Source organism: Leptinotarsa decemlineata, unplaced genomic scaffold (assembly GCF_025532065.1).
Source record: "Leptinotarsa decemlineata unplaced genomic scaffold, Ldec_3_MD MMD2_tig00026328_RagTag_RagTag, whole genome shotgun sequence".
Taxonomy (NCBI): domain Eukaryota; kingdom Metazoa; phylum Arthropoda; class Insecta; order Coleoptera; family Chrysomelidae; genus Leptinotarsa; species Leptinotarsa decemlineata.
Window position 1 is genome coordinate 3,687,402 of NW_027412688.1, and position 24,406 is coordinate 3,711,807.

At 36.3% G+C, this 24,406-nt stretch overlaps 1 protein-coding gene across 2 annotated transcripts; it reads right to left on the reverse strand.

The window, feature by feature from the left end:
* Window positions 1-532: 532 nt before the first annotated feature.
* Window positions 533-12,490, reverse strand: LOC111503430 (uncharacterized). Of its 2 annotated transcripts, none has more exons than XM_074182012.1 (7): window positions 12,398-12,490; window positions 10,238-10,316; window positions 7,320-7,445; window positions 7,119-7,205; window positions 5,104-6,668; window positions 3,804-3,993; window positions 533-896 (listed from the first exon to the last, which is right to left on the reverse strand). In XM_074182012.1, exons 1-7 carry the CDS (start codon window positions 12,404-12,406, stop codon window positions 682-684), a joined length of 2,271 nt encoding a protein of 756 aa, XP_074038113.1. In that variant the 5' UTR covers window positions 12,407-12,490; the 3' UTR covers window positions 533-681. The 2 variants fall into 2 exon arrangements, with proteins under 2 accessions (XP_074038113.1, XP_023013485.2); XM_023157717.2 differs by having other exon boundaries at window positions 7,071-7,205.
* Window positions 12,491-24,406: the final 11,916 nt, after the last annotated feature.

Genomic DNA, 24,406 nt, shown 5'->3' on the forward strand with positions numbered 1-24,406 from the left:
ACTGTGTGTGCTCAACACAGACAAAACTGTATTGTAATAATTATCCCAGCACGCGTTTCACCAACCAAGTTATCATTATCGGAGTTTTAACTTCGAAAGTATGTTTTGTTGCAATCATTCAGTCAGTTTGTGAAAGGAATTTCTGAGGAATTCAAAAAAATAAACCTATTTGAACACATCATTTTTTTATTCTAATTCTTAGAGTATATTTTTACAAATATATATATATATATATATATATATATATATATATATATATTGATTTCCAATTGTCAGTCGGAGTTCCATGAGCAATGCAGTTGTCAACGTTACTAACTAACTATAAATATTCATATTCTGAATTGCTACTCCTAAATTACCTTATATACTTATTTATGACAAATGAGAAATAATACAATAAATAATACTTTCATTCGGTAGCTTACTCGTAATTTCTTTTCAGTATAAGCATAGTACGGACAAGACATTTGAAGATATCCCTTTTTTATACATTTAAAATACCTACTGACTACTATAAACGTTTACGTGTGTGTTCCAATACTATCTATATAATAAGCGTATATTATTCAAATTCCCATCGAATTATGAAATTTAAAATGGATTCATTCTCATCAACCATTCCACACACAATATAAACTCTTCAATTTTTGTACAATGTTGGAAAATAATAATTTGGAGCATCTAATATCTGTATCCACCATTTCCATTACTTCCACCATTACCATTTGATGGGTAACCACCGTTTCCATTTCCATTGCCGTCTGATGGGTAACCCCCGTTTCCATTGCCGTTTCCATTGCCGTTAGACGGGTAACCCCCGTTTCCATTTCCATTTGAGGGGTAACCATTTCCATTAGCTGGTAATCCACTAGGGTATCCACCATTACCATTACCACCTACGAGCAAAACAACAAAAGGTGATAGTGAATTTCACCTCAATTATGTGAGGAGAAGTTACAGGAAGAAACAGGGATCTATAGGCAGTTTCAGGAAAAAATAGTCCTGATTCTTGTTGTGATGTTTCTGATTTTTAACTCTGCTTGTGATGTTTGAACTTTCAAGCAGGGGCTTTTTGATGGATAGAACTCAAGAAAGAGCTTTGTGAGTCTGGATACAGAGCTCCATATACGTGAACATTATTCCAAAGAGGGTATAATTTGAAATTTATAGGGTGATTCAAGTTTTTGAGTTTGTGCTGAGACCTATTAGTATGTAATTTGACAACCCACAAATGAATCAACTTAGTTGAAGGATTTGTGTGTCCTGATAGGTTCTTCCACAATCAAGTTATTATATTTCTCCGAAACAAGAGATAAGTATGTTGTTACTGGAAGTGATAAAGAGTTGGAGACTGTATGGATCTTTGAAAATAGCCAACCTTGACTATGATATCTGAGATATCCCAGAGAGAAAATACACGAACAAAATTGGTATGACTTGGCATCACGTCGATTGGGCAAGCCATTATATCAAATGGTAAATGGTTTTTGATTTCACATGAAAAAATTTTGAGAAAGTATTGTCTGAAGCTTATGAAACTGCATATTTTTCTGGGGAGACAAGAGCGATAAACTAATACTGCATTGTAGCAGTTGCATTCTTGAATCTGAGTTAACTATTTCATTTCAGGTTGAGCTTCCTATTTCGATCTTACAGAACATTAGTATCGTTTTGAGGAATGTGGTTACAAGCGTTTTAGAGTATTATAAAGCGTTATGCAAAAAACTGCAATTTTGAAATATATCCCTGTAAAAATATACTTACTGCAGAAATTAATGAACGCTAATGTTCATCAAAGTTGGACAAAATTCATGTAAAAAGTGAAATTTTCAGAGCTTTTTGACAACAAAGGTAAAAGTGATGCATGATTTTCTGTCAAGAGGGCGCTACCATCTATTTTTTTACAAATATAAAGATTCCTGTGATAGATATTTCGATTCTTCAACGAATACCGATTAATATTTGTGAATCTGATCAGCCATCCCTGAATTATTATTAATTTTATATTGAAAACAAATAAAGAGTACTATAATTTCAAGAAACATTCAAAAATTACTTCAGTTAATTTCGATAGTTCTTTCAAAAGTACAACATTCACATGTGGTCTTTTAAAAATTCATTTCTCACATTATGGAATGTGTTTTAGAAGCACCACGTAATCCATTCATGAGCTCTAGAAAAGAATGCAGTATTGTAACGTTTATTTCAGATTTCACAAATGGCATGGAAATCTGAAGGCTTTGTATCAGATGATCTAACGGACCATTTTGAAGGCCTAATTCCGAATATCCACCTTTCAGTTAACATCTAGCCAATTTCGAATAACCAGTCGTAATGAGGAACGTAATCAGTTTGAAACTCATTCGTTAATTATTCAAAACAGTAGGTAGGTAGATGTGGTCCCTTAAAATGGTAAACTATTTTACCTGTTATAGTGATGATTGTCAGACCAATGGTCACATCTGTGGTGCCATCAGTACTACACCATCAGCGGTCATGAAGATCCTTCTAGATCTTTCTCCTCTTAGAGTAAAGAGGACTGGATCCTCCAGGAGAAGGAAATATCAAGAGCAGATAGTTGTTGATTAGCAGATGGATTGAAAACACCTTCAGGTTCTGATACAGGTGCTTTCAGTCGCAGACCGAGGACAGAGATATCAATCTGCCTAGAGACCTATGCGACTGCATTTCAAGCGAAAAACCATGCTATTGAATTCTGTGCGGGAAGATAGGTAGCATCCAACTTCATAAACAAGTCTTTGGAAATATTCTCGGACAGTTGAGTGGCGTTAAAATTTCTTGGCTCCTACCGAGCAACGTCTAAATTGTTAGTAAATTGCCAAAAACGACTCTCCTCAATTGGAAGACTTAACAAATTGTCTCTAATCTGGATTCCTAGCCACATTGGCCTAAAAGGCAATGAGGCTGCTGACTTCTATGCAACAGGGGGTGCTGCAAGTAGCTTCATCGGACCAGAATCTGTCATTGGCGTCGCTTTAGGCTTTGCCAAACAAACATTGAACACCTGGATGGCAAGAAGATGTATGGACTCCTGGCAAAACCTTCCAGGATTGGCTCACTCCAAGGCATTCATTCACCCTTCGAAGTTCGAAACCAAACATTTGTTGGGCTACAGTAGGGATGAATTACGATGTCTAACAGGCCTTCTTACAGGGCACAGTCGTCTGGAACATCATAAGTAGAGACTCGGATTGTCGGAAATCAGTGTGTGTCTCCTCTGTTTAAAAAATGATGAAATAGCATAGCAAATACTTTGTGCCTGCCTGCTGTGGTCAGAATCATGTTTTTAGAGTTTGGCAGAGCTGTACTCTTACCATCTAACCTGAAAGATTACTCACCATATAAACTAATCGGCTTCGTTGTGGAGGAGGGTTTATTTGGTCGAGTGTAAATAGGTGTGAGCAACAAGAAACCCTTGCGGGTTGCGGTGAAGGGTTTCAACCTAACCTCACCTAACCGCTATAGCGTCTCTAGCGCCTCTGGATATTTTTGAAAGATATATGTGATAACTGTATTTTATACATAATTGTAATTGATTTCATTCGAAAAATGAAGATGGAACACCTTTCTGACAAGTAATGCAACACTTTATTTCTTGTCGAAAAATGCTGCTGCCTTCTCACATGAATTTGGTTCGACCTTGATATCTTGTGCCGTTCAAATGTTAAGAAGGATTAAGCGGTCTTTTTTGGGTCCGGAAATATTCCCACATCAATCAAAGCCTTTGTTAACGAGCAACATGGAAGCGAAAAGCGGATTATACTGATTGTTTGCGAATCTACCTTCGTAACTGATCTTTGGTTTATAGCCGTCAGTGTCAGCTTCATATTGCACAGTCTGCTTCTGTCCATCTGGTAGCAAAACAAAGTACTCGCCTATTGTTAAGTCTCCATCCCTGGATTCTTTGTGGCCGAAATCGTTTCCGCTTTCTGGGTCCTTCACTTCGTATTCGAACTCATATTTGGCAGGTCCCTGAAAAAAACAGTGATTGATTCAATGATTGTTCCGCAATCGATGGAGGACCAGATGATTTTGAATTCCAGGAAGTAGTGGAGATTGTCAGATAGAGAAAAAAACTTTTGTCAAAGTCAGCTTGGTCTTCTAGGGAATTTTTCTTCGCAGATCGAAAGAAGAATAGACCAAGTTGATGATTCATGTGACTGGTTTAGAAATGTAAGGTGCCAGTGAAAAGAGTATGAAAAAATTGAACAATAATTGGAACAGATAGAGAAGTAATAGCTGAATTCGGAGAGCAGCAAAGGTTATAGGTGTGAAAATAATGTTGAAACTTTCATTCAAACTTTTTTGTTCAAAATATATGAGAATAAGGAAATACCGTAATATTTATGATATATACGTGTGGATAATCAACCTCGGCCTTGTGCAATGGAGCAAGAGGTAACTGTACAAACTTGTAGCAAGATTTCCATGGAGAAGAAAACACAAGCACTACACAAAATTTTTAAGGCGCTCTAAGAGCGCTGGTGATTAAATCAATTTGGAAAAATGTTCTTAGGAAGTTTGTTTCACATAAACGCAGTTCTCCAAATGATAAATATTTTTGACATAGTCATCTCTCTGCTTTGCTTATTTATTTGGATTAATGATTCTGTTCATTCTTATTCATTGAGGTGAAAACAGAGAAAAAGGAACAGAAAAATTACTGATTATTCAAGGAGTTCAAAAATGACTGAAATGAAAGTGATTAAAATATCGTCAATTTGTGATTTCGTAACAAAGAATTGTGGTTTGATTTCACTAACCAAATTTGTCATCAAATTCCTTTCGAAAAAATGGTGTTCTTCAAAATCTCATTGAAAGTATAGAAAGTATTATATAAGGTTCAGAAACCTTATATAATACTTCATGACTCAAAGTCATGAAAAATTTTCATGACTTTGAGTATATTTCTCAAACAGTTGACAAAAGGATCTTCAATAAGTGATTTTAGTTTGAACAACCTATTTCGAATGGTTCTTCCAATCATTTTGGAACAATTTATGGAACCTTTCAAAATATAAACTGAGCTGAGTCTTTTTGAAATTGTTACGAATCAAAACATGATGATGCAGATGAACCTACCCCGTTCAACACCTCTCCGCCATTGGGTCCACCACTAGGATATCCTCCATTGCCATTTGGATATCCATTACCGTTTCCGTTCGCATATCCATTACCATTACCATTTCCGTTGGCATATCCATTACCATTTCCGTTAGCATATCCGTTTCCATTACCATTTCCATTTGCATAACCATTACCATTACCGTTGGAATAACCATTGCCATTACCATTACCATTGGTTGGTGGTCCATAAACAGGTTTTGGTAACCCATTACCGTTGCCGTTTCCCCCATTACCGTTAGTGGGAGCTCCATAAACTGAACTAGGTTTGCCGTTACCATTTCCATTTCCACCATTGCCATTGATGGGAGCTCCATACGTGGAACTCGGTCGGCCATTACCATTACCGTTTCCATTTCCTCCATTTCCATTTGTGGGAACTCCATATGTAGAGCTGGGTCCGCCATTTCCGTTTCCGTTCAAACCATTACCATTGCCATTTCCGTTGCCATTTGATGGAGGTAAATATGCTGGTCCTGGTCTCCCGTTGCCATTTCCATTTCCACCGTTGCCATTTGTGGGAACTCCATATGTTGAGCTCGGTCTTCCATTGCCGTTGCCATTTCCATTGCCGCCATTACCATTTGTGGGAACTCCATATGTAGAACTGGGTCTACCATTACCATTTCCATTTCCGTTTACATGTCCGTTTCCATTACCATTTCCATTCCCATTTGCATAACCATTACCATTACCGTTGGAATAGCCATTACCATTACCATTAGTTGGTGGTCCATAAACAGGCTTAGGCAACCCATTACCGTTGCCGTTTCCCCCATTACCGTTAGTGGGTGCTCCATAAACTGAACTAGGTCTGCCGTTACCATTTCCATTTCCACCATTGCCGTTGGTGGGAGCTCCATATGTTGAACTCGGTAGACCATTTCCATTACCGTTTCCATTTCCTCCATTGCCATTTAAAGGAGCACCATATGTGGAGCTTGGCCTACCATTGCCGTTTCCGTTCAAACCATTACCGTTGGTAGGTACTCCATACGTCGAACTAGGTATACCATTACCATTGCCGTTTCCGTTGCCATTCGCTGGAGGTAAATATGCAGATCCTGGTCTCCCGTTACCATTACCGTTTCCATTTCCTCCGTTACCATTTGTAGGAGCCCCATATGTCGAACTGGGTCTACCATTACCATTTCCGTTTAAACCATTGCCATTGATTGGTGCTCCGTACGTTGAGCTGAGTTTACCGTTACCATTACTTCTTCCATTTCCACCATTACCATTTGTAGGAACACCATATGTGGAACTGGGTCTACCGTTGCCATTACCATTCACTGGAGGTAAGTAAGCTGAACCTGGTCTGCCATTACCGTTTCCATTACCATTGCCGTTACCATTTCCATTCACTGGAGGTAAGTAAGCGGAACCTGGTCTGCCATTACCATTACCGTTACCGTTTCCATTACCGTTACCATTGCCATTACCGTTTCCATTTGAAGGAGCGCCGTATAATGGGGTTGGCAAGCCATTTCTATATCCACCGTTGCCATTACCATTACCGTTACCTGAAAGTTTAAAATCAAACCATAATTCTGAGAAATATCGGTCAGGTATATCTCTTATGAGGATCGATATTCAACATGTTTCAGAACAATTTTTTCTCAGGATGAAATGTTAAACTGATAATGAGACGGTTTGAATATATCATGCTTTCTGTTAAGTAGTAGGTTCACATAAAGATACGTATGAAACTTTATCTAATGTTGAATAGTTGAAAATATTGACATAATCTTTAAATTGCTTTATTTGAATGCATTCAAAGCAGTTCATCTGACATTTACCTTCGTTGTAGGCAAATACTGCACACCTACTGATAAAAAAAAGGTATCAATTTCATTGCGCAAACAGGAATAAAAAGTTATTCTCATGAAACATGTCAATTTATCCTACTGAAAAAAGTATCCTACCGTTTACTCTGCCATTTCCATTACCATTTGCATAGCCATTTCCATTACCATTGGCATAGCCATTTCCATTACCATTTGTCGGAGGAAGATAACTTGTTCCTGGTAATTGGTCACTATTAGTATGGTAGCCATTACCTGAAACAAATATGTTGAATGAGGTATAAGACATTCATCAAACATACAGCAGAAAATCGAGGGGTTATTTTCCACTCTGTTTCTGAAGAGATGACAAAAAAATTGTGTCCTTACTTGCTCCATTTCCACCATTTCCATTACCGTTACCGTTGCCGTTCAACTTTCCATTACCATTACCATTTCCTATTGGTGTTCCGGGTTGATATCCTGGTGGACCGTAATTTGGGCTTGGGGCACCATCTACAGAAGAATATAGAATATGATTCAAACTACTGAGAGTTACTGTGGTAACTTTGTCGGATTTGAATAAAGCTTTCGATTGTACCAGCCACGAATTTTTGTTCAATCAACTGGAATTTAATGTAATATGAGGTACATCCCTAAAATTCTTTCATTTATATTTGGCTTCAAGGAAAAAGTTGTCTATTTGAATTAAAAATAGTTTTTCTCGGCATACCTCAGAGGTACATCCTTGGACCAACCTTCACATCAATATCTAACAATAACATATTCCATTATTTTCCACACTGCACAGTCATCTGCTTTGCTGATTCAATTGAACTAAGACATCAGGAAACTGATAGATATGACCAATGAAATTGCAGAAAGGCAGATGACAGGTTTGGTTTCAACAATTAGGAAACACCAATAAATACTGGTCGTCTTCTCAAATAGTAAGCTGAATTTTGAACAATATGAAAAATCATTGAGTATCATCATTGAAGATTCACGCAAATGGAAAGTTCATAATGACCATCTGTATAAAAAATATGAACTCAGCCCTGTCATTCAATAACTGAAAACGTTTTTCTCAAAGAATCATTCACATTTGAAAAAAAATCAGAAAGATATCTTTAACTTCATTCAATGGACCATTGAAAGTTGTTTAATATTTTATAAAATCATTCATGCACCTCTCAATAGTTTGCTTCCATTGAAACAAAAGTAAATGCCCAAAGCAATCTGTCAAATTGACGTTATAGTCTAGTACTCCAAACGAGGTTGAATATACTTTTGAAGAGAGGGTTTCATTTCATGAACACAACCTCTGTAAATCAACTTCTTTATGCTATCAAACTTTCACACAGCAAAGATTGTACAGTATGATAAACAAATGTGTCTGTCTGTCTGTGAACGTTTCTACATTTGAATGATTTTAAGATATGAATTGTAAGTCCAATTTTCAATAAAAGTTATCAACTATGTCTCAATTATTTTTGCCCAATAATGGTACAGTGTGGAATAAAATTTATATATATGCAAATGCTTTTCTTTCTGTCAAAATATAATATCAAAACAGAACACCTAAATGGTTTCCTTCCAGGAAAATCAAAGGAGAGTGCAATTAATGCGCTTTTCAATTATATTAATTCTTCATTAGATATGAAAAAGTATGTAGGTGCCTTATTTTTATATTTGTCGAAAGTTTTCGGCTCAATCAACACCCATATTACAATTAATAAACTAAGTTAACTGGGTTTCCGTGGCAAATTTCTTTCGTGGCTGGCTCCATATCTTGAGGTCAGCAGAATTATTGTAAGAATTGACATCAGAGGTCTGCCTCACATGATGTGGAGGCTGGTGTACCTCAAGGATCGATTCTTGGCCCGCTAATTTTTCTACTATATGTAAATGATCTTCCCAAATACGTCAGCACTAAACACCTAATTCTATAGGCTGATGATTCCACTTTGGCAACTGAAGCAGAAAGTTCTGCAGAGCATTGTAAAAATGAACATACTGGCAAAGGAATTCACCACGTGGTGGGTGAGAAATTTTCTGATGGTAAATTCTGCTGAAACAGTTTGTATGCACTTTTTCACCAGAAATGAAATATCTGAGAATAGTAGAATCTCAGCAAATGATAGTGAAGTCCCTTTTGCGAAATCCACCAAGTTTGTAGGTGTTTTTGTGGACAATAATATGGGATGGAACAGCAACGTCGATTACATTTGCACGAAATTCAATAGTAGTTACTTTGCTATATATTGTATATATATATACCTTGTAATCGAAAGAGATATATATATATATATATATATATATATATATATATATATATAATATGTGTTTTTTCTACTTAACTGTTTCAATATCATGTAAATTTGATCTGACTGGAATGAAAATTATTATTATTATTGGATCTCAAATGTTTCTCGATCTTTGTGAAAACATATTCTGTCTCTCATTGAAATTATGAGAAACGTATGTTTTTTTATTCATTTTTGAGAGGAACAAAATATACATAATATGGCAAACGATATGGCATTCCTTTCCTGAGAAAATTGATAAAACTCAGTGGTGGTAGTCAGAATGGGTCCCTTGTGATTGTTATGTGATTGTGCAGGTAGTACAACTGAAATGTTTTTTTAGTAGCGATGCCAGAACAGAAACACATACATTTTTGTGAAAAAATTGATATACCTGGTTTGGAAATTTCTTGGAACTCATCAATTTTAGTTGACGAAAACTCACAGGAAATGCATATAGTTTGGGACTGATATTAGTGAATAGCAGAATCTTCACAATTCACAATGCGCATTCAATAGCAATTGAAAAGGAGAACGAAGAACAATCAAGATTGGGCTGATCACTATGTTCAGTGAAAATATGCTGAAAAAGTGGCATATTCACAAGGAAACCAATTAACTACAAATAATAGCAGGTTTACATAATTATTTCATTCTCTCACACAAGGAAATGTTTTGGTATCGCATACATAACTGTGACGAATGGATAATTTGTAGATCCAGTTTGTGAATTCAAATATGAAATGAATGTAATTAGCTCTTATTGATGAATTACGTCATCAAATGAAAAATCAATTTTTATATTGAATAATATTTTCATTTGTTATTTATTGAAAATGACCAGAAAACCGAGAATGTATAAATTGAACAAAAATGGGAATGTTTCAGAATTTTCCAAAATAAAATACTCCAGCCAGAAGGTAAGCTAATAAATGTTTTATACACTACATTCAGGTAGAATCATTTTAAAATACTCAAAAACTTTATAGGAAATTGACTTACTTTGTGGCGGAAGATAAGAATTTACTGGAGGCTCGGTCCTAACTGAAACTGCTCCAATTAGCAGCACCAGCGACAAAATCTGGAAAATAACAATTGGCGATAGAAAAAAAAATGGTAATAAGAACCGAATTTAATTCTTGGTATATGTTTCTTAACACCCACAATCGAAAAAACAGAACGATATGATCAATTTGTGTTATTCGAAACGTGTTTCGGTAACCAAGTACATCATCAGCAGCTGGCTAATCTTTAGTCATCTCCTGATGGTGATAACTTAGTTAGCGAAACGCTCATCGAGAGACAATTTTTCAGTTCTAGCCTGAAAAAAATGTGTTACATTGCTGTTCAACTCTCAATTACAAACTTTTTTCAAAGAAAAATTCAAAACTCGACTGATGATAATTTCACGAAAGGAGGTGTAGGAGGCCAATTTATCTAAAAAAGTTCTACAATTGAAAAAATCAAATAGGTGAAATATCACACAATTTGTAGTTTATATAAACTTTGAGATTGGTAGAATTTCACAAAATATTGAATATTTACTGAGAGACACTAATTACACTACTTCAATATTGATATATTTCACAATTTCTGTGATAATTGGAACAATTGAAAATTCTCCAATAAATTGTTATTCATGGAAAATTCTTTGAATCTTTATCGAGAGTAATTTCAGTAGTTATTGCTTTCAAGGCAAAAACGGTTCAAAATGCAAGAAAAAAAAATACAACTTTATAAAATACTTGAAGTATAGTTTCTCATGAGAGACATTAAATTTCGGAATAAAAGCATTCTCAGGGCAGATAACCACAAACAGTTGTATGTATAACGAAAAGTTTTTCCATTTTTAGGAAAAAAGGGCTTTGTTTCTTGTCTTGGTAATCTTTTTTAAATTGAAACGAACGTTTTTTGAAATTTAGGAGGTCGTTTATTGCAGGCTTTTTTATTTGATTTTCTCAACAAAAAACATATATTTGGATGATGATTTCAGAATGATTTTAACTTTCAGAACTTTATAATAATATCTGAAATAACGAAAGGAAATTTATTTCATTTGAAAAAAATTCTGCTGAGTTACTGGCGTTCATTTCCGACTTTTTCAATCAATTTTAGACGATTAAAAAAAATGATTCGTGATTTTCCAATACATTTATAATCAATCAGTTACAATTAATGACTCCGGTAGTATCCATTTTAATTTTCCATAACTATTTCCTAATGAATATTACTGATGTGAATAAATAGAAAATGGAAAATAATGGGAAATAGAATCAAAAATAGTGTGTTTGAAATATTGAGAAAGATGGAAAAATTGTTGTATTTTCATGAATATTGAAAATATTTCACAAAATTCTCAATTTCCAAGCAAGCAAGGGTGGTAAAGAACGTGACATGAAACTGTTTTGAAAAAAATCTGTTTTTGAATCTGTTTTTCCGTTAACCAGCTGTCACACCTCTACGAAAGACAACCCTCAGAAGTCGAAACTTATACGAGCTAAGGACTAAGGAGATCTTACCTTTTAACGTGTGATTCCTAACACGACTTGGACAATAGCAAGTGAAAATCGATCGTTCAGCCTGGGGTTTGAACCACCGACCAACACGGCGTTCGATTTGAGTGAGTGAACAAAGCACCCACGTCGAACCGACCGGCTACCGACCGACCGACTATTTCCAAAATAATTAATCAAAGATCAAGGGAGCTATAAAAAAATCGACGAGATTTATTCAAACTGAAATGTAATTGTGATATTATACTTGACACTGAAAACCTAATCTATTTCACGGATATCTTTCAGAAGTTACGTGAGAAAATCTTGGTTATAAGCATTTCAAGCTCGATTTCAGTAAATTTGAAATATATGATAGACTTGCCTTCGAACTGTATTGGTTTCATAAAACTTGATTTGTGTAGAAAGGAACCATTCTAGATCAAAAAGTATTTTCCTAAAATGATTGAAAAATTCTCAGAAAATCCTGCATGTGTGTAGAAAGTGTCTACTTACATCTATATAGAAAAAACTATGAGTGACATAATTAGGCAAGGTTGCACTTGAGACACAGATATGCAAAGAATGTTTGTAACACCATTTACCCACTGTTTTGAATGAAAATGTAGGTATACGCTGACAAGCTGAAAAAAAAACTTGTCTTCCTCACCTTGTCCATATCGGGAAAATATCGATGAAACACCTAACTAGAACTGCACAACCCCCAGCTATGCAAAGATACTAGAATAGACCTCGAGGAATCTCAACTGATGAATGACTTGGAGAAGACCCGCGTTTATATATACTTATCGAATCGTGATTCACAATCGTGCATTTGGTACATCCACCGTACTAGATTTTTGCAATAATTTTAGTGGCTAATAGATTTTTATGACGGCGGAGAAAAGTTTAGCGTCCCGATGGGATTGCATACATGGCCAAGATTCCATTGAGATGCTCAAAAGTGACTTTCACATGTGCGAATAGGATTATTGTTACGCGATTGTGCATAACAGAGTATTTTCTTCGGGATGCTGCTTAAATTGGATATTCATGCGGATTCTTCTTGCTTTCAATAGATCATTGATAATATGGAATAGATAATTCAACTGAAATTAATATTTGGGAAAAACGTTTTGGCTTTGTACTTCTTCATCTTCATACAGATAAATGTGATACTCTTTCGAAGGAAGGAAGAGAGCAATTAATTTCACAATCAAAGTCTAGGTACGAAAACGTTTCTGATTTATTTTCGATATAGATGGATACGAAGTAATGCAAAACTATTACAGAGAATGTAATTTTGGAATAGTAGGCGCAAAATTTGTCAAAACTGCCAATTTTTCTACCTCGTGGACCATGTACTCTATATTGAAAATTACCATTTTAGTGGGGGAAAATGTAAACATAGCCTCTTTTCCACAGGTTATCGGATTTCTTAAGAGGAAGAATGTTGGCTATAGAGTGAAGAAATCATAAATTTTCAACAGCGAGCAAACCAACAAATTCATTAGGGAAGCAAATAATGGAACTTATCTAATGCTATGGGTGATTTCAAAAAATATTACGAATATAGATTATACACTCTCAGACAAAAATATTGCATATTTTATTTCAAGATTTTTTTTCATGTTGATTATTTTCTTCAACACGTTATACAGTGCATTTCTTTAATGTCCCCCCTTTTATTTTTCCAACGGGTCCACTTGAAAATTTGGAATTTTGGATAATGAAATCAATGCATGAATATTTTATGTCAATATCTTCAAATACTACAAAATGGCGGAACTTTTAATAATTGCCTGGATACATTGATATTCAACTTCATAATATGAGATATACTCGAAATGCCTTGAACTTCTTGACATATGAACAGCCTATCCAGTATTTCACGCCAGACATTTTCGAACACAGTAACGTAATATGCAGAAACTCCAGAACAGGCTCCAACTACGGAGGTACAGTTATTCTGGTCAACAACAGTGTGATGAATGATTATTCCTTCATTCAAATTGAAAAGTTCAAAGATCTTTTGGAGGATAAAGCCTTTGAATTGACAATTTGCTTCAGCAAAAAATATAACTAACATGTTGTATGTCTTTATAGATCACCCTCCTCGGATGTTTATATATTCTTTAGAAACCTGGAGCATTTTTTTTGGCCCTTGAGAGCTGTCTGACTTGTCCGTTTAGTCCAAGTCTCCAGAAAAGACTGCAGCCTCTTGGGCTTATTGCGTTTATTCTCCCATCTTTTCATGACACCCATTCCATCAGTCTCCTTCCTTGTACTAGTTTGTACAGGTTCCGTTCTTTAGAAACCTGGAGCATTTTTTTTGGCCCTTGAGAGCTGTCTGACTTGTCCGTTTAGTCCAAGTCTCCAGAAAAGACTGCAGCCTCTTGGGCTTATTGCGTTTATTCTCCCATCTTTTCATGACACCCATTCCATCAGTCTCCTTCCTTGTACTAGTTTGTACAGGTTCCGTTCTTTAGAAACCTGGAGCATTTTTTTTGGCCCTTGAGAGCTGTCTGACTTGTCCGTTTAGTCCAAGTCTCCAGAAAACACTGCAGCCTCTTGGGCTTATTGCGTTTATTCTCCCATCTTTTCATGACACCCATTCCATCAGTCTCCTTCCTTGTACTAGTTTGTACAGGTTCCGTTCTTTAGAAACCTGGAGCATTTTTTTTGGCCCTTGAGAGCTGTCTGACTTGTCCGTTTAGTCCAAGTCTCCAGAAAAGACTGCAGCCTCTTGGGCTTATTGCGTTTATTCTCCCATCTTTTCATGACACCCATTCCATCAGTCTCCTTCCTTGTACTAGTTTGTACAGGTTCCGTTCTTTAGAAACCTGGAGCATTTTTTTTGGCCCTTGAGAGCTGTCTGACTTGTCCGTTTAGTCCAAGTCTCCAGAAAACACTGCAGCCTCTTGGGCTTATTGCGTTTATTCTCCCATCTTTTCATGACACCCATTCCATCAGTCTCCTTCCTTGTACTAGTTTGTACAGGTTCCGTGTTGGATTTTCGTCATATTCTTCTGGACGTAATTTCGTACGTCCATATATTACCTGCCTCCTGTGATTCAGTGTCTCACATCCGCATAAGATTTGAGGAGCTGTTTCTGTCCATTCGTTGCATAATCTGCAGCCAAGGTCACCGTTGTATAGCCCCATTTTATTCAGGTGTCCTCTAAGTGGACAATGACCGGTTAGTAACCCTGTGATTATTCTGAGCCGATCCCTACTATATTGAAGTAGTTCTTCGGTTCTTTTCTCGGACGGTTTCCTAATGAAAGTTCCACTGTGTTTGTTGCCAGGTACTTTTGTCCAGTACTCTGGTGTGCTTCTTATTGGTCCATATCCTAATCTGGTTTCGTACCAATGATTTTGGTACCCCCAGAGCTGGTTCAGGACCTATATATGAAGTTGATGATCCGTGTTTAGCGCATTCATCAGCTTTATCATTACCTGTGATTCCTGAATGCCCTGGCACCCAGAACCTAGAGCTACTCCTGGCTGACTTGCCTAGTAATCTCCAGCTAGGGATTCACTAAAACATTTACTTTCATCTTTTGACTTAAGTATGCACGTTGATGCAGATACTCGTATTTCTCGATTCTTTGCATCTCGATTTGACTATGTATGTAGCAATCCAGAAGAGCAGATACAGTCGTGCACAGTTATTCTATTCGGGTTATCGGATCACGAAGCCCTAATATGTTCTGTTCTTCTAGAGTCGCCAAAGAAACATACCATAAGTAAACATGGTAGCTCAAACTATGATAGTTCCTATCAGAATTGTATTAGAATTGACTGTGAGAGCACTCTGACCAAAAATAATTCTTTCTTATCATTCCACAGCATATTATTGGACGTGTATGATAAGACTTTTCCTATACAGAAAATCAAATTGAAGCGTAAAAAGTCGTGGGTGACGAAAGGACTGAAAAAGTCCTTTCGAGACAAATAACGAGACAAGTGTGCTGTAGACAGCACACTTGTCTCGTTATTTTATATGCATTCCGAGCTGCGGATGAACATCATCACCGGCAGCAGAAGGTTGCATATCTTGATAAGGATCTATAGGGAATTTGGAATTGGACATCGGTTTTCTCCAAGAATATAAACGTTTCCGCCCCTGAGCATACCCTGGAGCTACTTCACGACCAGGCCATTGAAGATGACTGCCGCAGTTACAGTGGAAACATTTAGAGATTGTAACCAAAGAAGAACACGACAAAATCTAGAAACCCACCAGAATACGATTATCACTTCTTAGGAGACAACTTCGTGTTTCTTATAATATTTCCGTTTGACAATTATATCTGTTCCAGAGACTTTCCAGACTTGCTGCAACTACCAAAAAAAAGAAAGTCTTTCTAGTTTTTCCCCGATTCTTTCCTTTCGATTTTTTCAGATGGTCCTTCTCTGCAAGCAGTGAGCTCAGAAATCTGCATTTGCTAAATCCCACGAAATCTGATACTGACTCGACACAATTTTTTTCATCCAACATATCAAAACCTGAAACTCCGTTTCATTTGTCACCTTGTACTCTCACAATTCAAAGGGTGCTGGATTATGAACAATAACTTCAATCAGATTTCATTGCTTTCATCGTAGGTATAAACATATCGTTCTATGATCTAGAACACGACAGTTGTAACCTTGCTCTAAAAATCATTCAGTGAAAAGGATGATTCGCGAATAGTATTACCTAATGATTCTTCACGTTGCACGAAGACGATGTAGAACTTTCGTTCTTTCTACGACAGTTTTATGGTACGTTCTCTTTGACGCGGATGGAGGATCTTTGATAAATCTGACAGGGTTTTTTCAGATCTTCACAAATGTAATTTTTTTGAAAATTCCACACCAACAGGATTTCGTCTCGCATTACCATGGTAACTAAGGTACTATTTATCGGAATCTTTTCCAGTAGAGATAGCCTAGAGCGAATTATAGTTGAACATATTCCAGTAACACTTCAACTCATATTGTGAGATTTTCAAGCAACATTTCACAGTACTAGAACACGTGCTGTACTCAGCTTCATTATGAATGTTCATACTGACTGAATTCCACCAATTAAGTGATTTATGTGAACCAAATCGCATGATGAAGCTGCAATAAATTCCGCAAGGGTTTATTGTGGCTCTCACCTATTCACACTCGACCAAATGAACCTAGCTTTTTAACGAAGCCGATTGGTTCGTATGGTAAGTGGTCTTTCATGTCAGATGGTGAGAGTACGGCCCTGCCAAACTCTGAAAACCTGATTGGGTACCCAGCGGGGCAGGCACAAAGTGTGTGCTCTGCTGTTTCATCATTTTCCAAACAGATGCGACACAAATTGTCTTCCGACAGCCGATGATTCAAATGACAGTGACCTGTAAGAAGGCCTGTTAGACATCGTAGTTCATCCCTACTGTAGTCCAACAACTGTTTGGTATCAAGCATCGAAGGGCGAATAAACGCATTGGTGTAAGCCAATCCTGAAAGATTCTGCTAGAAGTCCATAAATATTCTTACCATGCTGGTGTTCAATGTTTGTTTGGCAAAGCCTAAAGCGGTGCCAATGACAGGTTCTGGTTCGATGAAGCTGCTTGCAGCACCCTCCTTTGCAAAAAAGTCAGCAGCGTCAATGCTACCAATTTAGAAGTTGCTCGGTAGGAGCCAAGAGCTTTCAATGCCCTTGTATGAGGTTGGATTCTTTCAATCTATTTTCACACAATTCAGTAGTATAAATTCCCGCTTGAAATACACTCGCATAGGTTCCTAGGCAGGTTGATATCTTTGTCGTTGCGACTGAAAACACCGGAACCGGAACCATGAGGTGTTTTTTATCCATCTGTAAGCCAACAACTATCTATTCTCGATATTTCCTTCTCCCGAGGGATCTAGAATGGACTAGAATATCCAAAATATACAATTGAAGTAAACATTATCAGATAAAATAAAACTATTTTTTCAAATAACTGTCACAATGGACAAGGAGGTGGCGGTACACACTTCCAACAATTTTTTTCATGAAGCATATGGCAGCGAAATTCGTTTCAAAATTGCTGAATTTTGACCTGATGAGGCACCTGATGAGTCACTCGTTATTGCTTGTTCGTAAGCCACCGTATTCATCCGATTTGGTCCCCTGCGACTTTTTTCTGTTTCCATGATTGGAGAGACCCATGAAATAACGACGTTTTGCGACGTTAAAATTCACAGTTTACTGTATGATTTTCACTATGAAGGGTTTTACATAAACCGCGACACGTGTTTTGCTATATAATAGCTTTCTCAAGCGTAAAATAATTATAATAATTTCTCTAATGATTATTGCAAATGACAGGTTGTCTGATAACAGACTTGTTGCTGAAATTTTCGCTGATACAATGTAATGCATTTGTGGCAAACTTTTTCATTCTCGGCAATTTCTAATGGAAAAGGTGAGATAACAATTTTGTCATGTTATCTAGGTAGTTAACACTAATTATTGTTAACGACATTGACGTTGTTGATATATGGTGAAAACTGATTTAGAACTCACTCGAATAGGGATTCCGTATATTGAACAGAGGGATTTTATTACTGCAAACAGCTATACACAATACGAATTTTTATGATATATTTTTTCTGAAGTTCATATTTCATTTATGGGTTGAGAATGCTTGGTTGGTAAGACTAATTGAAATCAGAAGTTGTGTTAACGAAACTAATATATTGTTTTTTGATTGGTAGAAGAGGACATAGTTCGACTTTTATCATAAAAATATTATAGTTGGTATCCATTGTTGACAATACACATCAATATCTCCCAAAGTACCTGCACCGTAGGTTCTGATGAACGCATACCGTAACAGAACTACTTTCCCGGCTAATACCACGCTAAACATTGAATTATATCCAACAGAAAGATACCTCACCAGGGTTGTTCTTGCAGATGATTATGCTTCTTCAATTACCAGTAACTGATGAAGCTACTGTGTAGCGAAACGCGTCTTCAAATGAAATTGATTGTGGGAATTCTATATTTATTAGCATTGGATATATATTAGCTGCCAGAAATCACAGAAGTCACAGGCAACGAAACTGGTGAAGAGGGTGTGGACATAAATTAACAATTTCATGTCAGGGCCCTGATACTGAAATATATGGTACAGCGAAATGAGAATTAACGAGGTCTTATTTTCCAGCCAGCAAGTTGGTTTGAAACAACTGTTAGATCAAAAACGGGTTTATATAAAGAAGTAGGATAAAGTAAGAAGTGAAGTGGAGTAAGGTAGGAAAGTTGAAAATGCACTTCTGAAGCAGTTTATTTTATTCCGTTGGTAAGTCACGATGATCTGGAGTTTTGACATTTTTCATTAAACTTCATCATATGTGCTCCTAACTTACTGGCAAATATATGATACTCGTGGAGTTTCACTCTGACACACAGAAAACAGTGTATACGTATACCTTCCACTAAATCTGCAAATTAAAATGTCTCTATGAGGGTTCCCCAAGGTCCTGTTTCGGGACCACTTTTATTTTCATTCTATATGAATGACATGGATAATATTGAATATAATATTGAATCTTCTGCCAGCTTTATTACATATGCAGATGATACCAATATACCACAACTACCAAAAACAATGCGAAACTTAAACAATAAAAACTGATGATTTCTTTATCGAGCCTACTACTTCAGTCGAATTTCAAGGATTTACAATAGACGCTGGTTCAAACTGGAAAAAATATTGTACCAACTTGATACGATGATACTCATTATGTTTTATGTTCTGAAATCTTACGTGAACAATTATACATTTTATATCATGCCCAAGTAGCCTCCCAATTACGATATGGGGTATGTTTCTGGGGTGTTTCTACTCGAGCACCTGACGTATTTATTGTACGAAAACGCATTTTGAGAATTATTTCCTATATCCAATAGAAATAAGCTAACTAGAATTCAACAAGTCCAATTGTGCTGATTTCTACATACCTTACTGTAAATATGTTGGATCTTCGGAATCTCATGAATATTCTAGAACATTTTCAATAAACAACCCAAAGAATCAGTTAGTTCTGACAATATTACTATTTCTGAAACTCGCTCAAGAACATTATCACTCAACAACAATGTCCATACATTGGATGAATTTTCTACTCTTCAAATTATAAGTGACTACTATAAATAATAAAATAAATGAATCATTATCATTATTTAACTATGGAAACCCCAATACTCCTTCAATTACAAAGTCTTCATTAATTATTTTACAACCAACAAACCTATTTATTTTCCATAATTATGCTCACAGCAGATATGATATTATATGATTGGTCGATAGTTATTTGTTATTTTCCATCTTACTTTTTTTATAAATAGGTATATCGTTATTAAACTTCTTGATTCATTTCATTTTATTCTACGAACATGAAAAAAGACCACAAATTGTTTTGGAAAAAACACTAAACTCAGAGTTCAAATTCAGAATTTAAGAAAATTCGAGTTTGGAGTCGAAATTCAATAAAATTTCAAATTTAAACTCGGAATTATTTAACAAAAAACTCCTAGATTGAAGTCAATTTTGAGTCTAGTTTTCAAATATAAGTTACATTACAACAAAATAAAGGAACAAACATTCACAAAAACAAACAAAGAATCGAATTCGGTGAAAACTCAAGAATAAAAAACATGCGATATAATATGCTGATCCCCATGTAATCGCAACCACCTTATCCGGCAATATCAGTGCCAAGATTTTCCAACTTGAGTTAGGCCGATGATATCTTCCATTGCAAAAACGGAATCTATGAGACCGGAACAAAACTCAATACTGGAATATTATGAGATGGACCTGGGAGTTCCTCAGGGAACAATTTTGGTGTCGCTTATTTATTTGTTACTTATAAACGACCTACCTGACTGTATTAGTTCAGATTCTGTAGTTCTCTATGCACATGATTCTACATTGACCACTGCAGATATTCCTGAAGGCTTACAAACAAAAATAAAATAATTTAGCAGAAGGATCCATTAGTGGTGTGATGTGGCAGACACTTTTTGATAGTGAATGCAGAGAACAGTTTGTATGCATTTCCATTCTAGGTGGAAATGTAAAAACTAGGACATGAGCTCAGGTAATTTAAATAATTTCAAACTGAGGTGAAAATTGGGTACTTGAAATGTAGGTACTTCCAATTGTAAAGTAAGGTAAGATAAGCTTTGAATATGTAAAAACACGCCCGAAGAAGCCAATTTATGGCGAAACACGTGTTGCGTTTTACAAAAACGCAACACTTCATTGTGAAAATCTCACAATGAAGTGTTTTTGAATACGATAGTTATGGATTTTCATGGAGTGTCGGCCAATTTCATCATATAACATAACTTACTTTTTGTTACTCAACATTTTTGCCGCATCTCGATAAAAACTGGCTTTCCGAAAAACTGTTACAAGGTAAATAAAAATGAAAGTGCTGTATTGAAACGATGGATTTACAAATATCAGCCTGTAGAACTTTCAGTCCCCATGCAATGGCTCCGTATGTTAACATAGATCCAGGTGACCACATGATGTGGAAGACCCCATGCGCGTTCCACTGTCCTTCGATATTGCTCATAAGTCACATATGCTCTTTTTGCTCTACTCCGTAGGTGAGAGTTCCATGTTAGCTTCACAAATTTGCTGGTCTACAAGATAACTATGTCATCTGCATATGCAACTGTGTAGAATCCATCATTGTTGAGAGGTGATTCATCAGGGTATCCAGAAATATGTTCCAAAAAAGAGGTGATAAGACCTCTCCCTGTGGACATCCCCTCATGACTAGTCCTCTCACTATGATGTCTTCTACATTGATACTCATTGCTCTACTAGAGAGTATCCATTCTCCTACTACAAGGGGTACATTCCTGGATTGAAGTTGCTGGGTAATTGTTGAAGAGGTTGTTTTATCAAACGCTTCCTCGATGTGTATGAATATACCCAGGGTGGATTCTTTGTTGACACTTAGGTTAAATATTGCGAAAAGTGCGACATATGAAGTTCTACGCTTTTTATAAAAAACAAATATCTGCTTTCAAAAATTACTAAAATACAGGGGTGTCTTTATCTCAAGTGTGTCACAGTGTATGAAGCAATATCAACCTTCCAATAGTCGAACAATCGTCTCTGAGAAATTCAGTTTTAAATCGATCGTATAAGTCACGCGGTTTTGATGACGAAGGGTAGTTAGTATCAAGGATATATCCGAGATTACATCCTCTTTCGTGAATTATAGTCAATTATCATAACGTAATAACTCTTTGGGAGGACTGTATATTATTACGGCAACTTCTGATCTAGATCTATTTACACACAATGAGCGTGTCCTACCATAAAAGCGAAAAAGCGCATCACATGAAGAACGTTTACCCATAAAATAACTCTGAAAACAAGCGATAAACCCACACGCTCATCCTTGGTCCAATAATACACCAAGAAATTCGATGTTATTACACTTTTTAACCATTATCGCTATATTTTGCAAGTGAACGAATAATGGCTACGCTGCAGATGTCTTGAAGAGCAATTCCAATTTAGGAGAAGAATAATTATATTCATTGGTTAAAACGAGATTGTGAGATAGTCGCATTAGAAATTTATTAACTCCTACGTCGATGAGCCCGTTTTGTCATATAGTGCGATAATAAATTCTTGCACAAATGTACAGCAGTAAAACAGATTTGTTTTTGTGACTCAAACCCCCTTATGTGAAACATAGACGTTTGTTAGGACTCCAAGGAACTTGTTGAGAAAGTACGATTATTCTAATGCCTTGTTTTACCTAGTAGCCAACAGAAAGAAATGAATAAGTTGTTTAGTGTTGCTGTTTTGAATTTTTCTTATAGCAAAAAATCACCGAACTCACAAAATACTTCTAACTTTTATGCCTCCCACCAACAAACCAAACGTGCTTAACAGCTGCAACTGTTAACATATGTTCGAGACGAGTCTACCAACAGAAAAAAACCGCTAATCGACTGTACGTAGCCCGCGAAATTTGAACACTCCTGTTACTTTTTAACAGTACACGTATATAAAGGGATTAATAGTAATGAATGTGTATTTTCTTTATTTTTTGATATACAAAATTCTACATATTGCTTTGCTGACGACAGCACACTTGTCTCGTCATTCCATTTGGATTCCAGGACATCGGCTACGGAAGCACATCTTCACCGGCAAGAGGAGGTTGCATATCTTAATGAAGATCTAAAAGTAATTTTGAATTGAAGTGAAAGTAATCAGGTTCAATTCAATGCCATAAAAACCTAGGCATCGGGTTTCTCCAAAAAGAGAAATGTTTCCAGACCGGATATAATAATGTCAGGACAGACAATCCCGTTTTCTGCTTCGATTAGTTTGTGGGGGGTTAAAATGGATACTAATATGTCTTGGCACAATCATGTCGCTGGAATTGCAAAGGCTGCTTCTCAAAAGCTTGGAACATTGTTGAAAGAAAACTATACACACTTCAGCAACTTTTGATACTTTATAAAGCTCAGATAAGATCTTCTTTGGAATATTGTTCTCGTATGTATGGAGCTCTGCCCCAAAACATTACCTGAAGTTACTGGATTCCATCCAGAAAAGAGCCATCCGCCTGATTGGAGACGCGAACATTATATGCAAACTTGATAGCCTGGAACATCGAAAAAAGGTTAAAGATTTGTCTCTCTTCTGTAGATACTTTCACGGCAAGTGTTCAAGTGACTTGGCACATTTGATTCCACCAAGTGCGGTACATATCAGAAATTCGCGACATGCTGTAGCTGCTTATTGTTTTCAGGTTCAAGTAAGTACACTTCGAACTTCACTGTTTAAGAACTTTTCCATCTGGAAAACTGCGTTTATGTGGAATGAACTTCCTGAGAACGTTTTTCCAAATGGATTTAATCTCCAGCGATTCAAATCCAATGTGTTAAGGATTTTCATGTAGTGCTTGTGTTTTGTCATTAAAACTATTTGAGTTGTCATTAAACTATTTGAGTTGGGTTTGCCCAGCAATATAACCAATGGAATTGAATCATATATGTCAGAGAGGAGTATATTATCATTTCAAGGCGGTTCTTTCTCGTTGGTCTGAAATGTGCAGTTCGGTATGCTCCAAGGCTCAGTTCTTAGACCCCCATTTTATGCTAATGTTTGCTGATGATACTACCATAATTTTATCAGACCATAATGCTGAACAACTTTGGTTGTGGATGAATTCAGTGCCTAGTTATGATGCACTGTTTGGAACCTTTGGTGTAGTAATGAATATTACTGGAGTTTTTTTTCCCCACACCAAATCGTCATTTTTAACATCCCGACACGTGTTTCGATCACCAAGTGATCATCTTCAAAGAGGAAGATTAAAACTTTCAGTTGGTAGTTGGTAGTTGGTACCTAGATAACTTTAAAAACTGAAAGTTTTAATCTTCCTCTTTGAAGATGATCACTTGGTGATCGAAACACATGTCGAGGCGTTGAAAATAACGATTTGGTGTTGGGAAAAAACTCCAGTAATATTATTTAGTGCCTAGTGTTAAATTTGTTCAAAACCCCGTGAAGCAGATGCCAATGAATGGTGGCATAACACAGATTCAACGAAATTTCAACAGTATTAAGTGGAAAACCAGAGTCCAAATACAGACTTCTACGGATTCACTATGAAC

Bases quoted from the DNA above. Each gene is read 5' to 3' on its own strand.
- LOC111503430 (XM_023157717.2), bottom strand. The intron at 7,206-7,319 runs GTAAGGACACAA...TATTTGTTTCAG, and splicing joins AAATGGTGGAAATGGAGCAA to GTAATGGCTACCATACTAAT. The intron at 3,994-5,103 runs GTAGGTTCATCT...TGTTTTTTTCAG, and splicing joins GCGGAGAGGTGTTGAACGGG to GGACCTGCCAAATATGAGTT.